Below are 23154 nucleotides of genomic sequence, written 5' to 3'. Positions count from 1 at the left end.
CCCTCACAGCACAGCCCAAAGAGCAGCAGGGAGAAAGCCCTTACTCCGGCCCTTTTCACCCAAAATGCCCCCAACTCCGCAGCCCCCTTTCTTCTCAACGGCTCCTCCGCCGCACGCCAACCGACGGAGGCCAATGGCAAAGCCAAGCCAAAACAGCAGCAGCCAATTGGGCAATCCGCCAGCGAGACAATGATGGTCAAGAAAATGCCAGAGGCGACCACCACCAATGGTACACCACAACTACCACCAGATGTCAAAGTGACCCGACCCAGGCCTCCCGCAGAAGATCCGGTCGCACCTCTGGCACCGGGACCCAGGAAGGAGGAGAGGAGCAACGGGAAAAGGCAGCACCATCAGCAGTCGGCGAGCCAGGCAAAAGAGGAGAGGAGCGGGCCCTTGAAGGAGCCCTCCCCACCCCCTGCCTCACAGACGGCGCAGCACCAGCAGAACGGCAAACTCCTCAGCGCAGAATCCCCCCAGCCCAAGGCCAAGTCCAAGAAGAACAAGAAAAAGAAGGCTGACAAGATGAACAACTCAATAGGTCAGCATGCTATGCTCTGCTAGGTTATGTTATGCAGTTTTATTTATCCCTGTAGGATGGTTAGTTTCTGGGCTGCAGAAGTGCAGCATACAACATCCAGACATAGGGACAATGTGAAACATACATTTACAATTGTTAACTTGGCATTTTGTGACCGAGTGATCTCTTATTGCAGATGACGTTTTCCTGCCCAAAGACATTGATCTGGACAGTACTGACATGGACGAGACTGAGAGGGAGGTGGAGTATTTCAAAAGGTACAGGCCTAATTCTATTCACTCAAATGACTCTTGCTTTGCATTGACTCCATAAAGCTTTGTTTAAAGATAAAAATGCTTAAACGATCCGTCCGAAAGCTTAGCTGCGAAGTATTGAAATTGAATCTGGCTTGAAGTGAAGCTGGATGGTTTATAAACTCAGCATACAAAATAAACGTCCTCACTGTCAACTGTGTTTATTTTCAGCAAACTTAACATGTGTAAATAGTTGTATGAACATAAGATTCAACAACTGAGACAAACTGAACAAGTTCCACAGACGTGACTAACAGAAATGGAATAATGTGTCCTTGAACAAAGGGGGGGGGTCAAAATCAAAATTAAGGCAGTATCTGGTGTGGCTACCAGCTGCATTAAGTACTGCAGTGCATCTCCTTGTGGACTGCACCAGATTTGCCAGTTCTTGCTGTGAGATGTTACCCTACTCTTCCACCAAGGCACCTGCAAGTTCCCGGACATTTCTGGGGGGAATGGCCCTAGCCCTCACCCTCCAATCCAACAGGTCCCAGACGTGCTCAATGGGATTGAGATCCGGGCTATTCACTGGCCATGGCAGAACACTGACATTCCTGTCTTGCAGGAAATCACGCACAGAACGAGCAGTATGGCTGGTAGCATTGTCATGCTGTCAGGATGAGCCTGCAGGAAGGGTACCACATGTAACGCACAGCGTTGAGATTGCCTGCAATGATGACAAGCTCAGTCTGATGATGCTGTGACACACCGCCTCAGACCATGACGGAACCTCCACCTCCATATCAATCCTGCTCCAGAGTACAGGCCTCGGTGTAACTCTCATTCCTTCGATTATAAAAACGAATCCGACCATCACCTCAGGTGAGATGAAAATCGTCAGTGAAGAGCACTTTTTGCCAGTCCTGTCTGGTTGAGCGAAGGTGGGTTTGTGGCCATAGGCAATGTTGTTACGGTGATGTCTGGTGAGGACCTGCCTTACAACAGACCTACAAGTCCAGCCTCTCAGCCTATTACGGACAGTCTGAGCACTGATAGAGTGATTGTGCGTTCCTGATGTAATTTGGGCAGTTGTTGCCATCCTATCCCTGTCCCGCTGGTGTGATGTTCCGATGTACCGATCCTGTGCAGGTGTTGTTACATGTGGTCTGCAACTACGATCAACTGTCCGTCTTGTCTCCCTGTATTGCTGTCTTCGGCATCTCATAGTACGGACATTGCAACTTATTGCCCTGGCCACAGCTGCAGTCCTCATGCCTCCTTGCAGCATGCCTAAGGCACGTTCACACAGATGAGCAGGGGCCCTGGGCATCTTTCTTTTGGTGTTTTTCAGAGTCGGTAGAATGGCCTCTTTAGTGTGCGAAGTTTTCATAACTGTGACCTTAATTGCCTACCGTCTATAAGTGGTTAGTGGTTAGTTAGTTCCACGGGTGCATGTTCATTAATTGTTTATGGTTCATTGAACGAGCGTGGGAAACAGTGTTTAAACCCTTTACAATGAAGATCTGGGAAGTTCTTAGGATTTTTACCAATTATCCTTGAAAGACAGTGTCCTGAAAAGGGGATGTTTTTTTGTTGTTGCTGAGTTTATGCATAATCTATTATGTGAATCAATTTGTCATTAAATCCCCCAAATATTAAAACAAATGACTTGTATTCCTAAGCTTATGCTTGTGGGCGTGGAGAGAAAGTGTGCACTCTTTCACCACTTCCCATAAATACAAAAGCATTAGATTGGTGGAGTCCTTTCAAATCAGTGAAGGGAAGTGAACAAATGCACACTTCAGGAGGAAGGAGAGATAATTGGTAGTTAGCTTGAGCGTACTTCCCTTCTCCAAATGCCCCTAGTGGAAAATTTTGCTTAAGAGTAGATCTTTAACTCCCCATCGCTCTCCCTCCCCCCCCAGGTTCTGCTTGGATTCCGCCAGGCAGACCCGACAACGGCTGTCCATCAACTGGTCCAACTTTAGCTTGAAGAAAGCAACGTTCGCCGCCCACTGATGGAACCTCCCGTAGGGCAAAGAAAAAGAGACTGGCAGGAAGCAATCAGCACCCCCCCCCCCCCCCCCCCATGCAAACTGCTATCACATTACCCCGTCATCACCTAGCCCTGCTGTGCCCACCCACGCTGCCTTGTTCCTTGTTGCTGTGCGGTTCTACCATGAACCCATCCTCTGGTCTGATCCTCAAGCAGAACTCTTGAGAGAATTGTTTTTTTGTTTTGTTTTTTCAATTAAATGACACAAGAAAAATTACAAAATGCTACTTTCTACTTGTTTTTTTTAATTATTATTGCTTTTTTTTGTGTGCTTTTAGTCTGAGGGGCGTTTCTCTTGACTTAAAGCCATGTTCTGAAATGTTCTTTTTTGGGCTGATTCATAGTCAAAAGATGCTTACTATGTATGCTTTCTGAAATCAGACACACATGGAAAAAAAAATTGAGAAAAAGAGATATATCTAATGAATTAAACTAAAGCCTTTCATTCAGTTACTGTGGCTTACTATCCCCTGGTTACCCACGATTCCTCGCACGGCATCTCATTCAGTTAACTGACAAGGGAATGGGCATGGTCTGCCGCACTCTCCCCTGCCCCAACAACCTTCACTTCACTGAGAGGAGCTTGGCTTAATACCTGACGTTAACGTTCTTTAACGTTAACGTTCTTTTTTTTTTTTTTTCAGTTCCATTTAACAAAACCGATAAGTAAAAGTGTACCCTTTTTTTTTCTATTTTTGACTTGTATCCAGCTTGTATCACAATACTTTCAGAATGAAATTGAAGAAAAGAACAATGCACACTATCAATCTGTTATAGAGTGTATATTGTATTAACACTGAAGCCAAACTGGCTACCTTTTAACATATTGTTAAGTAATATTAAAATCTTATCTTTCTTTTTTGAAAGATGGAATACAGTAGTATGGCAGGATGTGTGTCTTGTCTGTGCTTATTTCCTTGGTGGTGCATCTTTAATGCAGTGTGTGTGTGTGTGTGTGTGTGTGTGTGTGTGTGGGGGGGGGGGGGGTATATATTTAGTATAGTTTCATTTAGGGGTATTTTGTTTTATTTTACATTTTCCCCAAATGTATAGGGAGATCCATTCTCACCTTTGTACCTAGATGGATCTCCTCTGGTGGTGATTGTAAATCATGTCCATCTGCACATTATACACCGAAATAGATTCTAGAGAGCTGTAGGCTAAGGCGATACTGTCGCACTATCATCCCCTCGATACTGAGTGATTTTAACTGTTCACCATTACCGTCCTCCTCAAGGTGATTCATATTTACTGGTTGTGCTCTCAGGGAATGTTTGGCATTTAAAGACATCACTGATGCTTCTCCATTTGGGGTGTGCAGCCACACTATACTACAGGACAGTGAGTCACGTGGAGTACCGTGTGCTTTCCTGGATCTCTTACCACTGATTGTACCAATCGGTAGTGGAGCTATGACTGAGTCCTCTGGGACCCCATATTCTCGTAGCAGTGACTGAAAAGGTAAGGGGCTGACTTGACTATCATGACAGTCAGTGGTGAAATGTGAGTTATTTGCCCTCAGTCCTCTAGAAGAACATAAGTCGCTCTGGCTCTTCGATACTTACAGAACTCTGGGGAAAACGTGGTTGATGATGGTGTTATCAAATGGACAGTTTTCCCTTGGAGGGTAAATGGTTGATGTGTGTTTGTGGAATGACGTGGTAGTCTGGTAGAAATGAAGGTCCTAGATGCCCACATACCAAACTAATGTATGACACTGTTAGCGTTGTCTGTCCCTCTTATTATATTCTTATTAAATTATATTTACTCTAAATGTAATCTGTGTGAATGTGCCTTCAGAAAGTATTCACACCCTTGACTTTTTATACATTTCATTCTGAATTTAACATTGATTTAAATTTAAACAAATTGTCACTGGCCTACACAAAATATCCCACAATGACAGTGGAATAGTTTTTTGAAATGTATTACAAATTAATTAAAAATGAATAGCTGAAATATCTTGAGTCAAGTATTCAACCCCTGTTTTATAGAAAGTCTCAAGTTCAGGAGTAAAAATGTGCATGGACTCACTGTGTGCAGTAAAAAAAAATAAGTGTTAATTGCTCAAGGATTTCACCATGAAGCAAATGGTGACCTTAAAATATTTAGAGTTTATTTGATGTGATAGACGGGATGGATCAACAACATTGTAGTTGCTCTACAATACTAACTTAATTGACAGAGGAAAAAGGAAGCCTGTACAGAATAACACGTTACAAAACATGTATCCTGTTTTCAACAAGGCACTAAAGTAATACTGCAAAAAATGACAAAGCAATTAACTTTTTGTTAATACAGTGTTTGTGGTGATTCCAGTAACACATTACAGAGTACCACTCCATATTTTCAAGCATAGTGGTGGCTGCATCATGTTATGGGCATGCTTGTAATTGTTAAGGACTGGGGAATTCTTCAGGATAAAAAATAAACAGAATGGTGCTAAGCACAGGCTAAATCCTAGAGGAGAACCTGATGCAGCCTGCTTTCCACCAGACACTGGGCGATGAATTCATCTTTCAGCAGGACAATAACCTAAAAAACAAGGCCAAATCTACGCTGGAGTTGTTTACCAAGAAGACAGTGAATGTTCCTGAGTTAGTTTTAACTTAAATCTGCTTGAAAATCCATGGCAAGACTTGAAAATGGTTAGCAATGATCAACAACCAATGGTTATCTAGCAATGACAGAGCTTGAAGAATTTTGAAAAGAATAATGGGTAAATCATGTACAACCCAGGTGTGCAAAGCTCTTAGAGATTTATCCAAAAAGACGAACGGCTGTAATCGCTGCCAAAGGTGATTCTAACATGTATTGACTCAGGGGTGTGCTAATTTAGAAAAATGTATAAAAACATGTTTTCACCTTGTTGTTATGGGGTATTGTGTGTAGATGGGGGAGAAAAAACAATTTAATCAATTTTGAATTAAGACTGTCACACATCAAAATGTGGAATACCTCAATGGGTATGAATACTTTCTTAACATACCTAAAATGAATGCAGTGCACATTCATAGGGGGCCCAGAAGGATGTGCTCTTGAAATGACAAACCACATGATTTTTAGCCCCCAATGGCAACCCCCATTCATTTTATTTTCTCTTTCAAATGACACCTACAAAAAGGGACCTTTTTGAGTCTCTCTGTCATCTTCTGAACTTACTTTGTTTTTTGTTTAGCATCCTGCCAAGCGCCATAGTGCGCGGTTGAGCAAGCACCCTTGATGTCACATGACACCAAGCGAGATTTGTTCAACAGTGCTTGATCATCTGAGCTAATTTCCATATGAATAGCTAGACAAACTAGTTATTAGGTAGATTAGCTCTCTGTTTTACTGTATGAGGTACTGCACATTTGCACTAAGGGTTCACATAGGAATGAGGTCACAGTCACACAATAACCAGTATGTACTTCCTGTGAGGCAGACTTCCTGTGAGGCAGACTAACACCTACTTAAAACTGACAGGTATAAGGCTTTATAACTTGTTATAAGCATGTATGAGCCTTTTTGATGTCGTATTATAAGGATAAAAAATATATTATGTCAATCTTTGTAGCAAATTTTCAACTGCCTCAAATGACTAATGGGCCATACATGTTTATGACCGGTCTTACAGTGCATTATAATCGCATTATAATGCATTGTAAGTAAAGTGTTCTCATAACATTACATACTCATCAAATATAGTTTTTCCCCCATAAACTTAATTCTTAAAACTACCTACCTCCTTTAAAGAGTATCTTAAATAAATTCCAAAGCACTTGTCCTTTCCTACTGATGAAAACTACTTTGTTGAGGGTAAATGTACTTCCAACGATTGTCATATGTTGTCTCACCGAGTTTAAGATTAAGATTAATGCACTAATGTAAGTCACTCTGGATAAGAGCGTCTGCTAAGTGACTAAAATATAAAACAAGTTGGAGTGACTTAATCAAACATTTCAAGAGAGGAAGAGGAATTGAATAACAATGACCTTAACAGTAGGACATTCTCCCTTATTGCTTGCTTCCTCATATTTTTCAAGGATCAACTGTTCTTCTCACAGATGGGTTTCACAATGAATAGTCACTATTCATACACATTTGTCAGATGAAAGAAATGCGGGAAATTTTCATCGGAGAGAAGTAAAAACATGGATTGAAGAGACAGAACAGCTGAAATTAGTCATTGTTTATTTCTGTAATGAATAGCTGACCGACTGACTGCCTGCCTGTACAGTGTGTTTCTATCAATCACCAATGATGTAAGAATGGACATCTGCTTTTGAGTAAGCGAGGGCATACAAGAAAGACTACCTGAACTAGACAAGGACATTAACATTTGCTCTGGTATTTGTGAAACATAATTTAAGTTACTGTAAATTATACAATAATACATTGATGAAAGTATTATTTATTTCCTTTTTCAGGAATCCCTCGGTGTCCAAAGTTCACGAAAATGAACATGTATGATACATAATATATGCCATTTAGCAGACACTTTTATCCAAAGCAACTTACAGTCATGGGGCGGCAGGTAGCCTAGTGGTTAGAGCATTGGACTAGTAAACGAAAGGTTGCAAGATCAAATCCCCAAGCTGACAAGGTAAAAATCTGTCATTCCACCCCTGAACAAGGCAGTTGTTCCTAGGCCATCATTGAAAATAGGAGTTCTTAACTGACTTGCCTAGTTAAATAAAAGAAAATTAAATGTATACATTGCGTATGGGTGGTCCCAGGAATCAACGCTAGAACCCCGGCGCAATTGCCATGCTCTAACAACTGAGCCATACTGGACCACATGTATGTATCTTATTCTACATTTTTTATATAGCTAAAATCATTTTTAAAACCCTATCTGCATCACTATTACTTTGAAGAAACCTGACAATCCTTGGCTTTGGCCTCCGCTTTGGTCTCTATCCCTAGCCCATGATGGCTGGGTTAACAAATATCATGGTGCTATTGAGTCTTTAGTACACAGGGCAGGGCTCTAACTATGACAGGGGCGAGAGGCAATAGGGATATTAGAGGGGATCAGACCTGAAGGTTGTCTGTAGCTTGTAATCGGCTCATTATTATACTCTACAATGGCGTTTTGTACCAGCAAGTGGAAAATCACTCTAAGCCAATGAACTGGCCTTTCTTATAAAATAAAAAAACAAAAGAAATTGGCAAAAATATCAACCACCTCCACCCCCCTATAACTAATAATGATCTACAGCTCCCAAGTATAGAGCTGCCACGCTCCACTTTCAAGTGAACCAGAGCGCATAGCAAACAGTACGTGTTGGGAATTCCCTTTATGGGAATTTCCCATTATTTTTGGATACACATGAGATGAAAGGCCACATTTATCCATTCTGTAGTCTGTCTAGATAAGTGTCAGGCTAAGTTTTCCCATTGCTGAAAAAATGCATGACTTGGACAGATCTCGTAGACACCCGGTTAATGGAAACCTACTAGTGGCGCCAGAAACTGTTTTGCCACGTCATGTGACTTGAAATTCATGGATTTGTAAATGTAGGTGGTCAGCCATTGTTTCTATTAAAAGGATGCTGAGTTCAGCTAAAGGGATTTGTGACACCATATTTTTTCCACTCCATGCAGGTGGGCTGTGTGTTCACATATAGACCAACCATGCAGTTGTGTAGGTGTTTGGGGGGGGGGGAATTCCTGTCAACCCCAACCATAGCTTATTTGGGGGCTGTGTGTGTGACACTACGTGTGTGGGTCTTATGCAACAGTCAAATAAGGATTGCTGTACAAAGCTACAATCTGAAACACAACCAATTGAATTCTTGAATTAAACTTCTCATAGAATCACCCTCTTTTTACTGAACAGATGCAAATGTGTGAGAATGATAGGAACTGGTCCAACCACAAACATCTTCCCCAGACTGCATATGAGTATGTGAGCATGCGGCGTGCTATGTCATCTTGAGACTGTGGCTGAGTCTCACATGCATTACTTTTGAGGGAATAGTGCACTATATAGGGAATAGAGTGCCATTTGGAACACAGTCTGTGACTTAGCTCTTTGGAGGACTTTGAAACTTCTGATGGAGTTTCTATCTCTTTCAGCTGCTGTAGTCCCTTGACACAATTAGCGAGGCCTTTCTTGTAGGTCACAGTTCCTATAAGTGAGGCCCCATTTGCATCTGTATAGCAAGTGACCTCGTGTCTGTACTCTCTATATAGGACATAGTTATTAAAGGCTGTTATGGACACTTTTTAGAGTTTAGAGTTTAAAATTCTATTGAACTGTCATTGTACAATATTACAACAGTAATACCTATTACAGACTTAAAGAACATATTGTATATACTGTATGTGACACTATAATCCTCCGTAGGCAGTCATAAGACACTGTATCAATATCAGCCATAATTCATTAGGCTAAATCGTCAATAGAAATGTAGAAAGGTACAAAAACAAAGTAACACCTATACCTCTTTGAATTGCTAAATAATTGAGTAGGTTTTTAAATTGTGTTCTAATCATACCAGAACACAGAACAGTGTGACATGGAACTCTCTCTCTTTCAAGATAAACTAGGACTCCAATAACAATGGAGCGTTGCAATATTAAAGCTGATCTACCCACTAAATAAAATTTAAAAAACAATGGAGCTTAATGATCCAGTGATCTGCTACTTTAAGTGTCTCTATCACGGAAATACATGGACAATACACACACACACACACACACACACACAAAGACCTTGTTTGGTGCTTCATCTGCCACCCCTTTAAATAGCGACTTTATAACAGGGAATGCCCAGTTCCCTGTGGCCATATTGTACCCGTAACAACTGGTCCTGGACTTGTGTTGTTTAGCTCAAAATTACTTAATTGAGAACTACTCTGAAGACAACTGATGCCAAATCAGTAGTTAGGAGCAGGATGTAACCAGAGCCTCTGTCTCACTGGTCTCTAGTCCACTTGCTGTGTTCACTTCAGCCACATAGGACAGCTGGGAATGTGGCACTGACACACACTGACACACAGCCCATTCAGGCTACTCTGGGAAGGGGTTTTCCAAAGTGTGTACAAACATACACACAGTCAGACAAGAAACGTACAGTCACACAAATGCGCACATACGAGCACACATACAGACACACACGAATGCAGATACAGACGCGCGGACACATGCACACACACACACACACACTTTGGGTCCTGTGGGACCTGAGTTTCAATGGTTAATCTATGGTCAGAGCCTCTCGCTGTCTCACACTCTCACTCCTCCTGACTCTGCACCCCAAACTATAATTTGACAAGCAGTTATCCACCAAGCAAACAAAAATCCAGCAAAAGTTCCTCAAGATGAGATGTTGCCTGGTTTGCATCACAAACACTCCACATGATTGGTCAAACAGTTTTTTTATTACAAAAATATCCTTTCCATTAAACAGGTTAAAACAGATAATCACATGTTTATAAATCAATGGCTTCTAGAAAAATAAAATTTGTGTCAGTTCAGAGGTAATTTCTACTAATGTAGTTTCAAATGTCAGATCTGAAATGGCACTTTTTTTTAAGGTGCCATGTTATGGAGAATTTGTCTCCCACACTGTCTTATCTTACCAGGATGTGGGAAACATACTGCTTTGGTGTGCCAGGATTCAGACGACATCTCAAAACAAGATGGCGATGTTCATTTTGACCCAGCACTGTAAAGATTTGCCAATTTGAAAAAGCCCCACTAATAGGAAATAAATATTCAATCGTATATAATACTGTGAATATATATTTCCAGGCACATCGGTGAATATATATAAGTTCAATTGAAAATAGATTACTTACACAAAACATGTCAACAACATCAAGATATACAGTACAACAAATAGCACCATGGTAACGAAAGGCAACGTTCATACATTATCTTAAACCAGAAAGAAGCTTATGCATTTCAAATCCAATAAATGCATCTGTACATTAACGATTACTTTGGTAAACAGGTTAGGAAAGTGCAACAGATTAACAATTTGATGCTGGAATATTGAATTGAGGTTTGTGACATTCAAATATTGCAATTAACATCCAATTTTCCATCTAGATTTTCTACAGACCAAGCAATCAGAAACACACCCATGCAGTATCATGTGATAATTGACATGGATCATGTAGTCAAACATGAGTGGCTTTGCACTGGAAATCGCTTCGGCTTGCCAAAAAAAGCTATTTCACAAAAACTTTATTTTACACACTTACTTTTTCCACTGGTATTTATCAGGTACTTACTAGGAGCTCAACCCATTCGAATGGTGGCCAGTGGTGTTTGTTGTTACGAATTCGAAAGAAACAAACAGGTAATTCAAAGTCATTACTGTGTTATCATTTTACCATGTAGTTTCATGGTAAATAGCTGGTCTTTTATGTACTGTAAAATAAAGTTCTACCAATATTTCTCCCACTACAACCACCAAGCTAGTACTGACACTCCAACTCTGCATCGATAATCTATTAGATTCTGTCCTTTAACAACCAAAAAACATGGTAGCGTCTGAAGCCCATGTAGTACCTCCCTGTTTCAGTCCGTTTTCTTCCATTTTAGTGCCTAATGAACACAGCTAGTCAGTTTCTAAGCTCCCCGGTCCCAACCCTTCTTAGGGTGAATGTAGTGCTTTTTTTCAGTGCTCAATTATCATCAGTTAGTGATATTTGTCTTAACACCCCCGTGGGGTGGGCGGGGTAGTAACTCATAGCTTGGGAGTAGGGCAAAGTTGTCCCTAGACACTGATCTTGGGTCAGTTTTGCATTTTCCCCACTTTTTGGTTTTGTTTGGGGAACGGAAGCTGATCCTATATCTGTACCTAGAGGAAACTTCACGCCGGAGCTCATAGTCTGGCACACTCCTCGCAGTGATTGAGGTACTCCACCGCATGTGCGTCATCATACGTGGTGAAGCATTGTGGGCATTGGAGATCCGACGAACCCTGACACTTTGTCCAGGTGGGACTGGGTGCTAATACCGCCGATGCCGCCCCAGGCGATGTCCCGCTTTGAAGTTTTGTCGCAGGTGGATCAACGCTGTTCCTCAGCAGTGGTTCGGCCGAGTCCGTGCTCATACGTGGGGAGATCCGGTGTCCCATATGGACTCGGAACGTGGAGTCGACATCTCTAGTAGGGCTCTGGAATAGAAATGAATGATGATCATGAGTAAAAGTGTTCCTTCCCATAGCCAAACTGGGCATAGTAGCACTTTGAGGATAATGTATGAAACACTTCATACAAATAAAATTATCACTATATCATTATTTAGGAAAGTGCCCTTTATTGTTCCCTAATGTGATGGCTGACCAATCAGCCTGTTACCAACCCTTAGTAAACTTTTTGAAAAAATTGTGTTTGACCTGATACAATGCTATTTTACAGTAAACAAGCTGACAACAGACTTCCAGCACGCTTATAAGAAAGGACATTCAACAAGCACAGCATTTACACAAATGACTGATGATTGGCTGAGAGAAATTGATGATACAAATATTGTGAGGGCTGTTTTGTTAGACTTCAGTGCTGCTTTTGACATTATCAATCATAGTCTGCTATTGGAAAAACGTATATGTTATGGCTTTACACCCCCTGCTATATTGTGGATAAAGATTTACCTGTCTAACAGAACAGATGTTGGTCTTTAATGGAAAGCTCTCCAACATAATCCAGGTAGAATCAGGAATTCCCCAGGGCAGCTGTCTAGGCCCCTTATTCTTTTTCAATCTTTTTTTTAAGGAGTGGATCAGCTTAATATTGCGGAAAGAATGTTGCTTACAATGTAATTGTCTGCATAATTTCCAATCCCCCATATTTTTATTTTTTATTTTTTATTCTCATAGCTTCTACAGATTGTAAATTAAAAATAAACATGTTTGCTAAAATAATTATTATATTATTGATTGATTGACTATGGCTTTTCACATCTGTAGCATTAGTTCTAGGCAAATGTTGCAATTCTTCAGCCATTCCTGGACCTGTGACCAAAAACGAGCTACATATGGACAATACCAAAATAAATGATCTAATAACTCTGCCTCCTCACAGCAGAATCTGCAGAGCTGGGAAGATTGTATCCCCCATATATGTAACATTCTATTAGTTGCAAGAAATTTGTATAGTAATTTAAATTGAAAAATTTGAGGTTTTGAATCTGGCGTTGTTTTGCGTATCAATTCATAAACCATGTGCCATGGAATGGGTACATCAAAAATCTCCTCCCAACTATTTTGCAATTTATATGGCACAGCTGTCAGTTTTTATTTATCACACTTTTCTTTAACCATTTATGTTCTTTAATACAGGGCCGACATACAAGTTCCTTACTTTTTTCCCCTTCTACTTGCCTCTTCCATTTTTATGGTAATGCTGCAATTAATTGGTTGTAATTTTGGGTAGAGCAGACATTTCCATATGTCTGTGTTAGCTGCATGTGTGACATAACTCCACCAGTCCTATTTATGAATTCATTCACTAAAATTATACTTTTTTTCTTCTTTGATAAATACATTTTTTTTAGCAATTAAGTATATTTTAATTTAACCACAATATTTGTTGTACTATTTGTTCCATCCTTTCAGGTGGATTAAACTGAAATTGCAACCAACTTTCTAAGGCTTGTTTAAAAAATAAAGATATTTTGGAGATTATTTCCTTTTCAAACAACCGAAAGTGAGCAGGTGTAAAATGAATAAAGGGGAAAAGGATCTTCCTGAATATAGGATGAGACATTCGTACCAATTAACTAGAGAACTAGTTTGGATTTAAGTATAACTTTTGTATGACTGATGCCTTAAGTGAGAAGTCTAATGCTTTTATATTTAATTATTTCTGGCCACCAAATTCATATTCGTTATATAAATAGGCCCTTTTAATTTTATCTGGCTTGCCGTTCCAAATAAAATTGAATATTTTTTGTTCATATAATTTAAAAAGCAGGTCACTCGGTGTAGGCAAAACCATAAGCAAATAGGTAAGCTGTGATATAACTAAAGAGTTAATCAGGGTGATTTTTCCACAAATTGACAGGTATTTTCCTTTCCATGGTAGCAAGATCTTATCTATTTTTGCTAATGTTCTATAAATATTTATTGGAGTGAGATCATGTATTTATTTTGGGATTTGTATACCGAGTATGTCCACATCTCTGTCAGACCATTTAATTGGTAAACTACATGGTAATGTAAAATGTGCATTTTTTAGTGATCCAATACGTAATATGGTACATTTATCATAACTTGGTTTTAATCCAGAGAGGATAGCAAAAGTATCTAGATCCTCTAAGAAGCCGTGGAGAGACTCTAATTGTGGTTTTAAAAGAAAACATGAATCATCAGCGTACAATGACACCTTCGTTTTTAAGCCATGGTTTTCTAATCCCTTAATATTATTGTTTGATCTAATTTTAGCAGCTAACATTTTGATGGCAATACTAAATAGATATGCCGATAGTGGACAACCTTGTTTAACTCCTCTAGATAGTTTAAAACTTTCTTATTTACTATTTTACACCTAGGGTTACTATACATACCCATTTTATGAGATTCCCCAAAATTGAAATGTTCTAGGCATTTATATATAAACTCCAGTAGCACTTTATCAAAATCATTTTCAAAATCAGCTATGAAAACCAGGCCTGGTGTCCCCGATATTTCATAGTGTTCTATTGTATCCAGTACTTATTATCTCCAATGTGTCATCCATGTAAAAAAAACTGTCTGATTAGGATGAATAATATCTCACAATACTTTCTTAATTCTATGTGCCAAGCATTTTGCTAGGACTTTTGCATCACAACACTGAAGTGTAAGAGGTCTCCCATTTTTTAAATATAATAAAAGTGTCCCATACAGTAAGGGGATCTGCTGTACCTATGTTATGTCTAAAAAAAAGTCAGTTATAAATTCTTCTGTCCTAGTTCTAAACAATTTATCATCTAGTAGGCTTTGATTAAATTTCCAATATCCTCGCCCATGTGGAAATTCTGTGAGAGTAATATATATGCCAATTATGTGATGATCCGACCGCATTCTGTCCCCTATCAACACTTTTAAAACTTTTGGTGCCAGAGAGAATGGTATAAGAAAGTAGTCAAGGCGACTAGCTTGATTAAGCCTCCGCCATGTATATCTCACTAGGTCAGGGTATTTAAGTCTCCATATATCCACTAATTCAAATATATCCATGACATTCATGATTTCCTTAAGTGCCAGAGGGTGATAGTTTGTAGTGTGATTTTCTTTCCGGTCCATAGAGGTATTTAAGACCGTATTAAAATCTCCCACCATAATAATAGAGTCTAGTGTTGCTTGTAGAGTTGATAAAGTCTTATATATATTTTCAAAGAAGCTTGGATCATCATTATTTGGACCATATAGGTTAATAAGCCATATCTGTTTATTGTCCAATAACATATTTCAAATAATCCATCTACCTTGAGGATCTGTTTGGACAATTTGCACATTTGGATCAAAATTATTGTTAATTAAAACCATTACCCCTTTTGAATGTCTTTACCCATGGGAGAAGTATATTTCGCCCCCCCCAGTTCTTTTTCCACAAAACTTCATCTAAAACTGTTGAATGGGTTTCCTGTAAACAATAGATATTACATTCCTTCTCTTTTAGCCAGGTAAATACTGATTGTTACAATTATAACTGGCTATTTTTTCAATCTTTACTAATGACATGTAAAGCCAGTGTGTCTATGTATGCGGATGACTCAACACTATACACGTCAGCTACTACAGCGACTGAAATGACTGCAACACTTAACAAAGAGCTGCAGTGAGTTTCAGAATGGGTGGCAAGGAATAAGTTAGTCCTAAATATTTCTAAAACTAAAAGCATTGTATTTGGGACAAATCATTCACTAAACCCTAAACCTCAACTAAATCTTGTAATGAATAATGTGGAAATTGAGCAAGTTGAGGTGACTAAACTGCTTGGAGTAACCCTGGATTGTAAACTGTCATGGTCAAAACATATTGATACAACAGTAGCTAAGTTGGGGAGAAGGCTAAAGTGCTGCTCTGCCTTAACACCACTATCAACAAGGCAGGTCCTACAGGCCTTAGTTTTGTCGCACCTGGACTACTGTTCAGTTGTGTTGTCAGGTGCCATAAAGAGGGACTTAGGAAAATTACAATTGGCTCAGAACAGGGCAGCATGGCTGGCCTTTAAAAGCACACTGGGAGCTAACATTAATGATATGCATGTCAATCTCTCATGGCTGAAAATCGAGGAGAGATAGACTTCATCAGTAATTGTTCTTGGAAGAAGTGTTGACAACATGAATGTACCGAGCTGTCTGTTTAAACTACTAGCACATATCTTGGACACCCATGCATACCCCACAAGACATGCCACCAGATGTCTCTTCACAATCCCCAAGTCAAGAACAGACCATGGGAGGTGCACAGTACTACATAAAGCCTTGACTACATGGAACTCTATTCCACATTAGGTACAGTAACTGATGCAAGCAGTAGAATCAGATTTTAAAAAACAGGTACCAATACACCATATGGAACAGCATGGACTGTGAAGAGACACACACAAATGTACAGACACACGCATACAAGTGCTAGCACACATATTGTAGCATTATTGTATGGTGGTATTATACATTTTGTATTGTATTATGTAATGTTTGCTGCCTTGGCAACAGACAATGGGGATCCCTAATAAATACAAATACTGTATCTTATTAGCCGTTAGCTAACTGTATGAAGAACATGTCTGTCGAAACATCATTGTATCATCAATCCTCAATAAATGGCAAATAGGGGACGGACATAAAAGCTTCCTTTTCATGGATATTTTTTGTCTCCTGTAACACATTTGTATATTGATGTATGTTAGTAATGACTGTGTGTGTGGCCTTACCTGTGCCTGTGTGTGTAGCTGCTCTTGTAGTTGAGATACTTCCTCTTGCAGGTTCTGGATCCTGCCCTGCGCTCTCTCCCTGTCTGCCCGCTCTGACTTAAAGTCATCTGTGTAGATGAGAACCTGTGAAGGAGAGAGTGAAAGGGTGATGGTGTGTGAGAAAGAGAGAGGGTATGTTTCTGATTCAACTGAATAGGGTGGAACTGTATGTGAGAGAGAAGAGAGAGGTTTCTGGATTCAATGGGGTTTTCTTTAAAGACTGTGCTATGTGATGCGTGGATTCATGTGTACAGAGAGAAAGAGAAGGAAGAGGGAGGGCAGGAGTGGGGAGACAGAGGGAGAAACAGAGTGAGTTAGAAAGTGAAAAAGAGAGAAAAAGAATGTGAGAGAGACAAAGAGAAAGAAAGAGAGAGGTGTCAGACGATCCTACACCACACTAACCTGTTGCTCTAGCGTCTGGATACTGTCCTGGTATCGTCTCCTGTTCTCATCCAACTGTCTCCCCAACCTCCCACAGTCTCTCATCTTTTCCTCCAGTAGGCCGTTGAGCCTGGCTATCTCCTGCTGAAGCAACCCAGCGTTGGCTGAGGCCAACTCAGGTAACAAGCCCAGGCCAGCCCCAGGCTCTTGTGTAGGCCTGGGCCCTAGCCTAGGCCCCACACCTGGAGCAGGGCTGGAGGCAGCAGCCAGGGCACTAGACTCATTCAGCCTCTGACACAGGCTCCTCACAAACTCTTCCCTGCTCGAGTCATACTTTTGCCATTTGGAGTTCAGACCTTCCACCTGGGAAAATGAAGGAGGGAGGGGAAGAGGGAGACATTAGTCCCAAACATGTACACACAGCTTCTCACACACACACACACACACGGCTGTTCAACTTTGGTTCTTTCAAAAAATATATAGAATATTTAACCTTTATTTAACTAGGCAAATCACTTAAGAAAAAATTCTTATTTTTACAATGACAGCCTACACCGGCCAAACCTGGACGACGCTGGGCCAATTGTGCGCCGCCCTATGGGACTCCAAATCACGGCCGGTGTAGTGATACAGCCTGGATTCGAAACAAGGTGTCTAAAGTGACACCTCTAGCACTGAGATGCAGTGCCATAGACCGCTGCGCCACTTGGGTTCTGATAGCCCATTTGCTATGACAATGTTGGATTACTACAGTCTGCAAAAACACTAGAGTAATTACTATAGTATACATACACAACAGTTTACTACTGTACATACTACAGTATACTACAGTCATGTATATTAAATACTACAGTATTCACTGTTGTGTTTTCGCAGACTTTAGTCCTTAAAAACACTACAGTGAATACTCCAGTAAAGTCTGCAAAAACATTACAGTGAATACCATAGTATACTATAGTATTTTTTCATGTAGGTAGAAGGGAGTTTCTACAGTGTGTTCCTACTTACATATGCCACTCTTTGCTTTAGCTGTTGGTTCTCTTCTTGGAGTTTGCTGACCAGAGTGTCACCACGACCCGCTTCCGTATTATCCGACATCTGACCATGAAAAGGGGAAACAAGAGCTCAAAATGATACTGTTTAGAAATACAACAGAAACAAACACTAACAACTTGGCTGAAAAGCACACAATGGCAGAGACAGAGAGATTCCAAACTCTGTAGTTACACAAACCTCTTTTGGTTTTAATTCTTGATTTTGAAAAAGCTTTTCCCAGTGAGCACATACGTATTTTCAATGTATTTTGCTGATGGGGATGTTGTTTGGATGTAGCCACTGCTGTTCCAATCTCTCAGTTGGAGTTCAGTGCTTGATTGTGGGCTTTTGGGTTCGATTCCCGCATAGGCCACATATACTGAATATAACATTCAGTATATACAGTTTGTGGATATGAGTTAGCTCTTTACACTCGTGCCCTTCTATGGGTTCAAAATAGCGGATTTGGGTGATGATAAACACATAAATTGGAATGCAGCGGCTGTAGACTAACATGCTATATGTGACGTCAAAGCGCAAGGTCTCTGCTTCCCAGCACAGTATTGGTTTTGACTGACGGCGGTTCTGAACATGAACAAGAAGTTACCCCCATATCTCCCACAAATTGTGTCATCTGAGTGAGGGAAATGCTGTCAATAAAGAGTACTCTTATGTACTTTGAAAAATGAGACGTTAACGATTATACTACCACTTTGGTGTCACACAAGCAAGCCAAACACCCGTTAGTTCAAATGTGCACTTTCCCATTTCATATCACAGAACTCATGTAATATGAACTCATGCAATGCCAACGTTTATGATCACTAAGCTGATGTACAGTTACAAGATGTCATGGTGTATTGTGAAGACATTTGCCGGGAACTCGGGATTCTATTCTAGTCACACCAAAATGACAATTTGCTTTTCTGAATGGCCTTGTGAAAGCACCGTAAGATCATATTTCGTAACTTAGCTAGCCATGTTCGCAATAGAACACACTTTCAAATGATGCCCACCTGACCAGATTGCGATTTTAAATGGACCATTTTTGGAATGCGTAAACAACAACAGCAATTGTGTAAAGGCAGAGATCCAGGACTGAGTTCCAAAGAAAACAACTACTGTACAAGTCTGCTTGCTCTGGTTCTTCAACGGTACAGCTAGGAGCGCTCAAAATATCACCTTATAGTTGAAGACTCTTCTTTGAGTCATAAAAGTGCACTGAAATTAAGTAGGAACTGTGCACACTTTGGAGAGGTGTGTTGCCACATGGAGACACCAGTTAGACCTCTCACTAGTAATTTCTTTGTCTTATGTTGCACCTACCCCAAATGACCATGGATATCCTTATCATGCTACCAGAGTATTTTCAGAGTTCATTTTATTTATTTTTATTTAACTAAGCAAGTCAGTTCTTATTTTACAATGACAGCCTAGGAACAGTGGGTCAACTGCCTTGTTCAGGGGCTGAACGACAGATTTCTACCTTGTCAGCGCAGAGATTTGATCGAGCAACCGGTTACTGGCCCAACGCTCTAAACACTAGGCTACCTGCCGCCCCCAATTGTGGCAAACAGAACAGTAAATGTAATACACACATAAAATCAACACAATAATGTTTGGATTCAGTCTTGTGTCAGATTAACTGTTTTGTCATCACCTTTAGTCTAATAATTAATTTTCCCATAATCTCCAAACTGTTCCCTTTTGATTGCTACCAGGGTTATGCATACTCTTTCCACGTTTCTTCTGTTAAAAACATTTCAATTTAGTCCTATCTATATAGGCCAATTCCTACGAGTGTAAGGGGTTAATTGTAATTTGCATTGGATAAAAGCGCTTGATAACCATACTACTACACACTTATTTTAAGCTTGGTGGGTCGAACCCTGAATGCTGATTGGCTGACAGTCGTGGTATATCAGACCGTATACCACGGGTATGACCAAACATGTATTTTTACTGCTCTAATTACGTTGGTAACCAGTTTATAATAGCAATAAGGCACCTCGGGGGTTTGTGGTATATGGCCAATATACCACGGCGAAGGGGTGTGTCCAGGGCCAATCCGCGTTGCGTCGTGCATAAGAACAGCACCTAAGCCGTGATATATTGGCCATATACCACATCTCCTAAAGCCTCATTTCTTAATCATACAACCTTCATACACACCTCTTTTGCCTTCTGCTGCATTTTCACCTCCTCCGTCACTCTCTCTCCTCCCTTCTTCCCTCCTTCTAGTCGACCCAGTAACTCTTGACACACCCTGACTGTGGCTCCCAGTTGGCCCCGGAGCTGGTCGGCCTCTTCAGCCAGTGAGGTGCACAGAACTGCACGGGTGGCCTGTGCTCGGTCCCTCTCGGCCAAGGCAGAGCGTAGCCTCTGGATAACCTGGTCCTTCTCGTGGTCCGGTTGACGGGTCACAATCTCCAGCTCTCGTTCCTTCTCCCTCAGCTGCTGTCGCAACCTCTGTATCTCCTTCAGGGGTGAGAGAATAGAATAGAATAGGTTTGAGTGTCAAATGTGAGTCAAATTCCAAAGATACTTTTCAAAATTATTATTATTTTTGATGGACAATATAGCTTTTTGTAGTGTTTAATTGTATTGAACTATGACTTATGTGATACAGTTTTGTGTTTGTTTCGTGAAGTTAAGGTGAAACAACACTGTCACCTGCACCCCCGCCACACATTGAAATGGAAAAGAGAAGTTATTGCTATAGCAACATCCTCTATGCACTGCAAGGTGGTTTTGAAGCAGGGATATTTCATTAAGCCTAGTTGGCAAGTTTGGTGGTTGGTTAGGCCTACATTAGTAGTATTTCCAATAGACCTCAGTTGTGAACTAGTGTAGGGTTAGGGTTATCTCAAACCAAGTGCATATAGGCATGATGTAGGCTAGTGGCTATTTTCAGAGAAGACAATTTACAGTAGGCCTAAAATACCCTTCTTTCATAATGTGCAAATTGAAAATGAAAGAAAGGACATATGTCATAAAGGATCGTTTTTAATAATTGACGTTGAAATTTCAAGTAGGGCTATAACCCAATGTTAAAAGGCACAACTATGTTTCACAGGGTTAGTCTAAATATTAAAATTCCACATGATACACAGTTCGAACACATACAATTCAGTAAATTCTACTCACTTCTTGGCTCAACTCTGCTTGGTGAGCCGTAGTCATTTCTGTGTCTTTCCATTTTTGCTTCAGTTTGCAGATTTCTTTGCATAAACTTTCCAGCAAAGATTTGGACGGTGCTATGACAACATGGTCATACCCTTCCACATTGATCCAGGTATTCTCGTATTTGCCCAACCTAGCCTTTAAATCTGCGATTAAATTGTCCCGTTTGTAGATTTTCTTACTTAATGTGTCAATCTCCAGCAGAGTTTCGTGGTAGAAAGTATTCAATGTATTGCAGCTCCTTATCTTTGCTTTCAGTGTATCATTATCCAAATGGACATCCTTCGCGTTCCTTATTCCAGTCATGTTCCTTATTCCAGAGGTATCACCTTTGCTTCTGATAGATGGGGATTGGAAAAAATCTTCAATATTCCATCAATTTCTTAATAAATTATTTTGCTTATTGGTTCGATAGAGTTCGTGTTCGTAGTTTATGCAACATGTCTTCAAAATTAGACTGGGGAGGATGTCAACTATGTAGCCTAAAGGATGTGGCTCATCTGAATTTGGAAAGAAATAATTCCGACAACTGCAGGGGATTTCCTAGAGGGACTTCCCCTAAACAATAGGCGGACTTTTCTTGTACTTTACTTTTTAACAACGTCGGGTAAATTGACAACTCCTTTCCGAGTTGTTCAAACATCCATTTCAGTAACAATCTAAATAATATGATTTCGTTAAATGTCTAATAATAAAGTAGACTGGACTAAATTGACAGTTTGACAGGAGTAAATTTTAAAAAACGCAGCTGATATAACTATTTGCACATGCGTACAACATTTCCGGTAACATACTAGACGACCTCCCTCTTGTGATTTGCGTAAATCCACAGATCATGCAATTCTGGTTTTGACGGTTTCTAAACATATGGCCTTTGCTTGAGTAATCCGCCTTGGTAAAAAAAAAATCCGCGAAGCAACTCTGTTTTATCGGATGGAATGTAAAATGAGTTGCCAGTAGCTCTATTTTCCTGAATGAATGACAATTCCGAATACTTTCATGAAAGGTTGTCTGCTATTATGTAGGCCTAATCTGGTGTGTTTAATTCATTTGTTTACAAAACAGATGTTTTATTCAACATTATGGAAAAGCGTCAGTTGTAAATGTGCCAGCAGTGGGACGTAGGCTAGCCTATACATGAGTTTACCCGTAGACAATGAATTATCAACCTCAGATCTACCTAGCCTACAATTGGGATTTTGACCAAAAGTCTGTGGCCAGTACCTGTATCGTACCCGCGACCTTCGCGTTATTAGCAGGACTGAGCTGACCGGCTGGGTGAAATCAGCAATGGAATGTTGTAGTATTTAAATCAAACTTGTATCCATCCTGCAAGCCCAGTTCGTAATGATACATTGTAACAACCGCCAGGTTGCACCAGACGCAAAACAAATCATGATTCAAAAAAAAAATCGTCCGCCAATTTCAAATGTATTTTCCTTGTCGATGTAGACCACTGACCTAAAGAAAGTAAGATCTGAGTGGTTGACAGCTCATCACAATTTTCTAGGCACTGAGGGCCTTAAGTACATAAGTAAAACTACTTTGAAGTACTACCGAAGTAGTTTTTTGGAGTATCTGTACTTTACTATTTATATTTTTGCCAACTTTTACTTTTACATTCCTAAAGCAAATAATGTACTTTTTACTTCATACATTTTCCCTGATGCCCAAAAGTGCTCGTTACATTTTATAATATAACATATAATAATATATCCCATTTAGCAGACGCTTTTGTCCAAAGCGACTTACAAGTCGGCTGGGGCCACTACTTTTTACATATGGGTGGCCCTAGCGGGAACAGAAAATGGTTCAATTCAC

The 23154-nt window shown here is 40.2% G+C and overlaps 2 protein-coding genes across 2 annotated transcripts in view; one reads left to right on the top strand and one right to left on the bottom strand.

Moving 5' to 3' along the window:
- Nucleotides 1-3718, top strand: part of LOC135507832 (protein FAM193A-like) — a 56014-nt gene extending 52296 nt beyond the window's left edge. The window contains 3 exon segments of the mRNA XM_064927512.1: nt 2-541; nt 717-798; nt 2700-3718. Coding sequence (XP_064783584.1) covers nt 2-541; nt 717-798; nt 2700-2793 — 716 coding nt within the window. The 3' untranslated portion in view covers nt 2794-3718.
- A 6463-nt stretch (nt 3719-10181) lies between these two features.
- On the bottom strand, nt 10182-21882 carry LOC135507831 (TNFAIP3-interacting protein 2-like). The gene is made up of 6 exons (XM_064927511.1): nt 21298-21882; nt 20323-20628; nt 18124-18213; nt 17137-17478; nt 16696-16818; nt 10182-11948 (listed from the first exon to the last, which is right to left on the bottom strand). Exons 1-6 carry the CDS (start codon nt 21637-21639, stop codon nt 11655-11657), a joined length of 1497 nt encoding a protein of 498 aa, XP_064783583.1. The 5' UTR covers nt 21640-21882; the 3' UTR covers nt 10182-11654.
- Between the last annotated feature and the right edge of the window lie 1272 nt (nt 21883-23154).

This window comes from Oncorhynchus masou, chromosome 21, assembly GCF_036934945.1.
Source record: "Oncorhynchus masou masou isolate Uvic2021 chromosome 21, UVic_Omas_1.1, whole genome shotgun sequence".
NCBI lineage: Eukaryota > Metazoa > Chordata > Actinopteri > Salmoniformes > Salmonidae > Oncorhynchus > Oncorhynchus masou.
Note: the sequence above shows the minus strand (reverse complement) of the source record. Positions and strands in the feature narration are given on the sequence as shown.

Excerpts from the sequence above, each read along its gene's own strand:
- LOC135507831 (XM_064927511.1), bottom strand. The coding sequence starts at position 21,639 with ATGACTGGAATAAGGAACGCGAAGGATGTCCATTTGGATAATGATACA. Across the intron at positions 20,629-21,297 it reads AAGCAGAGTTGAGCCAAGAA|GAGATACAGAGGTTGCGACA; the intron begins GTGAGTAGAATT and ends TCACCCCTGAAG. Across the intron at positions 16,819-17,136 it reads TCCAGACGCTAGAGCAACAG|GTTCTCATCTACACAGATGA; the intron begins GTTAGTGTGGTG and ends TCTCCTTCACAG.